The sequence below is a fragment of the Homarus americanus genome, unplaced genomic scaffold (genome assembly GCF_018991925.1).
Source record: "Homarus americanus isolate GMGI-L3 unplaced genomic scaffold, GMGI_Hamer_2.0 scaffold52806, whole genome shotgun sequence".
In the NCBI taxonomy this organism is placed as follows: Eukaryota; Metazoa; Arthropoda; class Malacostraca; order Decapoda; family Nephropidae; genus Homarus; species Homarus americanus.
Window position 1 is genome coordinate 7115298 of NW_024720773.1, and position 6000 is coordinate 7121297.

General features: G+C 41.1%; 1 protein-coding gene across 1 annotated transcript in view; it reads left to right on the forward strand.

Annotated features, from left to right (window-relative positions):
- LOC121861140 overlaps positions 1-6000 on the forward strand; it is a 43634-nt gene that overhangs the window by 24499 nt on the left and 13135 nt on the right. The window contains exon 3 of the mRNA XM_042358706.1: positions 2097-2188. Coding sequence (XP_042214640.1) covers positions 2097-2188 — 92 coding nt within the window. The remainder of the gene's footprint in view (positions 1-2096; positions 2189-6000) is intronic.

Below are 6000 nucleotides of genomic sequence, written 5' to 3' on the forward strand. Positions count from 1 at the left end.
GACGTAAGAGTTGACGTGTTTTTCTTTGATGTTTACAGAGGCTGCTGAGTTTTATGTTTTTCGCCAAGTAGTAATGTTGACTTAATTACGGTAGAGAATCTTTTACCAAGTCTCTACCTTAATTTTGTCTCATAAACTGTGTTAGATGAAGTTATGTTGTCAAGATGAACTTTCCGAGTAGTTTTGATGTTACTCTTTGACGGTATTTTACTTCAAGTCAACCATGGAGCGCATTCAGATCACCTCAAGTTTAGCCCCCAGTTTATTTCACCTAAAAAATAGCCACCTATAATGCTAACCTAACCTAACCTAACCTAACATATCATAACCTAATCTAACCTAACCCAACCTAATCATAACCTAATCTAACCCACTAAGAAGAGTTATGGTGTTTAATCATCAGGTGAATAAGCTATTGTGGATAATCTTCAGGTGACACACACACACACACACACACACACACACACACACACACACACCACACACACACACACACACACACACACACACCACACACACACACACACACACACACACACACACACACACACACACCACACACACACACACACACACACACACACACACACACACACACACACACACACACACACACACACACACACACCACACACACACCACACACACACACACACACACACACACACACACACACACACACACACACACACACACACACACACACCACACACACACACACACACACACACACACACACACACACACACACACACCACACACACACCACACACACACACACACACACACACACACACACACACACACACACACACACACACACCACACACACACACACACACACACACACACACCACACACACACACACACACACACCACACACACACACCACACACACACACACACACCACACACACACACACACACACACACACACACACACACCACACACACACACACACACACACACACACACACCACACACACACACACACACACACACACACACACACACACACACACACACACACACACACACACACACACCACACACCACACACACACACACACACACACACACACACACACACACACACCACACACACACACACACACACATATATACATTTTCAACGATGACTAAACGTGTTCTTAACCTATTTGTCAGAAAACAAAACTAATATACCTCTGATGTTCTGACAACTAAAACCTGCTGTCAGGGGAGAGAGCCCAGGCATACCGGACAGCTAATCGACCTCACTGGCTAATCATTACACCAGAATAGAATCCATTAGTTGATGAACACATACAATTACTGGTGTGTATAGAGGCAACTGGCACACAAAGGGACAAGCATACATACAACACAATCCATAGAGACACATGTATACACACACACACACATACATGCACATATACAGTAAACACACATACATACATGAACACAACCCATACAGACACACACACACACACAGCTAAACAATGTGACAGTATTGTTGTCATGTATTTTAAGGATAATTGGCCCATTTACCTTAACCAAACACTATGAACTTTTGTCAACTAGAGTTAATTGTTTTATTTTATTTCAATAGTTACGTGAGAATGAGTGAACATATAGGGTAATGTTCCCTTTGTTTAATGAAATGTATCTTTTTCTTTCGAAATAATAATAATAATAATAATAATAATAATAATAATAATAATAATAATAACAGCAACAACAACAACAATAATATTAAAAATATATAATAATAATATAATAATAATAATAATAATAATAATAATATAACAATAATAATAATAATAATAATAATAATAATAATAATATAAATATAATAATAATAATAATAATAATAATAATAATAATAATAATAATAATAACAAGAATAATAACAATAATAATAATAATAATAATAATAATAATAATAATAATAACAACAATAATAACAAACACAATAATAATAACAACAATAATAATAATAACAATAATAACAAACACAATAATAATAACAACAATAATAACAAATAAATACCCAAATAACACACGGTATCAATTCGTCACATCTCAACAATAGGTTACTGTGTTGTGTTACAGGTTGAGGCAGGATGGCAGGACCCAGGGTGTGTGGTGGCCTGCTGAGCCTGCTGATGGCCGCCAGGACCTACGCCCCTCCACACAACTCACAGGTCAGTGGGCTCCCCTCATAGTTCACACATCACTCGCTCTACATTGAAGAGAGAGAGAGAGAGAGAGAGAGAGAGAGTCCTTAATTCTTGACGAAGGACTGGATATTCCTTAGCCATGCCCATACCTTTCCTCGCCTCATCCCCACGTCACCTCGCCTCTCGGTGGTGGAGGAGGAGGTTGAGTCCTGGGTGCTACTGACGGAGGAGGAGGAGGAGGAGGAGGTGTTGGGTCCCGGTGCTACTGACGGAGGAGGAGGAGGAGGAGGAGGTGTTGGGTCCCTGGTGCTACTGACGGAGGAGGAGGAGGAGGAGGTGTTGGGTCCTGGTGCTACTGACGGAGGAGGAGGAGGAGGGAGGGGTGGGGTCTCGGTGCTACTGACGGGAGGAGTTGGAGGAGGAGGAGGAGGAGGTGTGGTCCCCTGGTGCACTGACGGAGGAGGAGGAGGTGTTGGGTCCTGCACTGGACGGAGGAGGAGGAGGAGGAGGAGGTGTGGTCTCGGTGCTACTGACGAGGAGGAGGAGGAGGAGAAGGTGTTGAGTCCCTGGGTGCTACTGACAGAGGAGGAGGAGGAGGAGGTGTTGGGTCTCAGTGCATTGACGGAGGAGGAGGAGGAGGAGGTGTGGTCTCGGTGTTATCTGGACGGAGGAGGAGGAGGTGTTGAGTCCTGGAGTGCTACTGACGGAGGAGGGAGCAGGAGGTGTTGAGTCCCTGGGGTGCTGACGGAGGAGGGGGAGGAGGAGGTGTGGTCCCCAAGTGTCCAGTGTTGCCTCAGCCACACACACACACACACACACACACACACACACACACACACACACACACACACACACACACACACCCTTTTGTTGAGTATATTCACACGTCTCTCTCTCTCCTTCAAGGCTGTACATTTTCATATATCTTTTCTCTTCACAATCCATTCATTCTTTCTCTCCGTCTCTTGTCTTTATCATACATACTCTCTCTCATTATTCACTCTCTACCTCTCTTCTTCTCTATCACTCTCTTTCTCTCCCTCCTCTATCTTTATCATTCTTTTCTCTCTCCTCCTCTCTCTTCCATTCTTTCTTCTTGGTTGCAATTCTCATGGGTTCCTCTTAAACACTACTTTCATCGCCTCTTTGTTCTTTACATACACATTCCTCCCCCTCCACGCTATTTCCTCATCTTCCTTGCTTATTCTCCTTTACTTCCTCCTTTTATCATTTACCCTTCACCTCTCCTACACAATCCCCTTCACCCATTTTATTCGTAATTCCATCTTTATCATATTCTCTCCCTCTTCCCCCTCTCATCACCTTTTCTTGGTCTTCCAGTTATTGTTGTTATGGGCATTATTATCCATTTATCAACTTGTTTGAACAAACCCACGTTCTCTTCTCGTTTTTCTTCGTTATTCCATTTTCTTTAAGTTGCTGGTTCAATTTTTAGTGTTTTTGTTTGTGTCTACTCCGTTTATCATTTTATTCATCGTTTTTTTTTTCATTTTATTATTATTATTGTTCGTTAATTTTGTTTGAGTCTCTGTCTTTCGTTATTCACTCATTCTCTTATTGTCTGTCTCATTATTCACTCTTCCTCTCTCTCTACTCTTCTCTTCATCTCTTGTTCTCTATTCCTCTCTTGTTATCTCCCCTTCTCCCTCTTCCTCTCTTTGTCTTCTCTCCTCCTCCTCCCTCCTCTTTGTTCTCTTTCTCCTCTTGTTCTCTCTACCCTCTCCCTCCTCCTTGTTCTCTCTCCTCTCTTGTTATCTCACCTCTCCCTCTTCCTCTCTTGTCCCTCTCCCTCCCTCCCTCTTGTTCTCTCTTTCTCTCCTCTCTTTGTTCTCTACTCTCCCTCTCTTCCTCTCTTGTTCTCTCTCCTCCTCCTCCTCTTGTTCTCTTCTCCTCTCTTGTTCTCTCCCCTTCCTCTCTTGTTCTCTCTCCTCCTCTCCTGTTCTCTCCCTCCCCCTTCATAACTCAAGGCCCCTCAGGAGGTCCTTGTCTCACTGTCTGTTTGTTTACTTTCACAAGAGCTCATACACACACACACACACACACATACACATCTACACATACATAAATACACACATACATAAATACACAAATACATACATAAAAAGAAACACATACGCGTACATGAACATATACACACATAAACATACATACATACACACACACGTTCAGAAAGCCTTAACCCTTAACTCCCCCAAGACCATACACCTAAGGCATGCACCAAACAAACAAGTCAATGCCGACCTAAACAACTTCTCCAGGACTTATTGACCTATTAACTAATTGCAACAGTGTGATTAGTGGGGCTTTCCACACACACACACACACACACACACACACACACACACACACACACACACACACCTATACATACATACAAACATATACACACATATACACATACATACAGACATACACATACATATACACACACATACATACATACATACACACGCATACATACATACATATATACATATATACATACACATACACATATACATACACACACACACCTGATCCTCTCTGTTTGTTTTAATTTTCATCCCACTTCTGCTTGCATTATTTACTCTCCTCTCATATCTCTGTTTCTATATCTGTCTTTATAGTGTCTGTCTATCTGTATTTTTCTCTATATCTGTCTCTCTATATCTATTTTTCCGTCTGTCTGTCTGTCTCTCTCTCTATGTCTGTCTCTCATCATCATCATCATTTTCCTCCCGCTGCTCCAGTTGTCCTCCAGGAACTTCATCCAGCTCACCACCAGGTAGTCTCTCTCTCTAGCTAATTTAGATCCGCTGCTTATAGGTTGGGTTAGGTTAGGTGTATGTTAGGTTAGGTTAGGTTAGGTTGTATGTTGGGTTAGGTAACTTTGGGATAGGCTAGGTTGGATTGGTTAGGTTAACTCTGGGATGTAGCTAGGCTGGGTTAGGTTAACTTTGGGATAGGCTGTGCTAGGTTGGTAGGTTAACTCTGGGATACATTAGAGAGGTCTGGCTGGCTGGTGCTGTCATCAGGGTTAGTTCATACAGTGGTAGCCAACACTAGAAACAGAACCCCACACATTTCTCAAACACACACACACACACACACGCATTCTCTCTCAAACACACACACACACACACACATACTCTTCAACACACACACACACACACACACACACACTCTCAAACACACACACACACACGCATACTTTCTCAAACACACACACACACAAAACTCAAACACACACACACACACACACACTATCTTCTCTCTCAAACACACACACACACACAAACCAAACACACACACACACACACACACACACACTCTCTTCTCTCACCGCCACCATCAGATTTCCTCCTCCGGCGTATCTCATTCACTACATCGTCCCAAGAACACTCTCAACGCCTACTCCTCCGTCGTCGACTCTAATTGAGAATCTTAATTTACCTAAGTCATACCTTATCCCCGACGTCTTTCTTATGCCTCACTGCTCGAAATATTACATAAACTGTATATTTTTCTATATATGTTTCTATATTTATTTTTGTATCTATTAGTTATAGTCTATTACTTCAAAATATAGATATGTTTCTATAGATTTTTTTTGTTGGGAGGGGTGTATTTTTACTTTTGTTTTATTGTTACGTTTATAATTTAAGGTTTATTGATATTGATAGACGTGTTTGTGTAGTGATTGTCAATTATTTTTATTTTGTATCACCAATGGTAGTAATAATAATAATAATAATAATAATAACAATAATAATAATAATAATAATAATAATAATAATAATAATAATAATAATAATAATAATAATATCAACAATAAT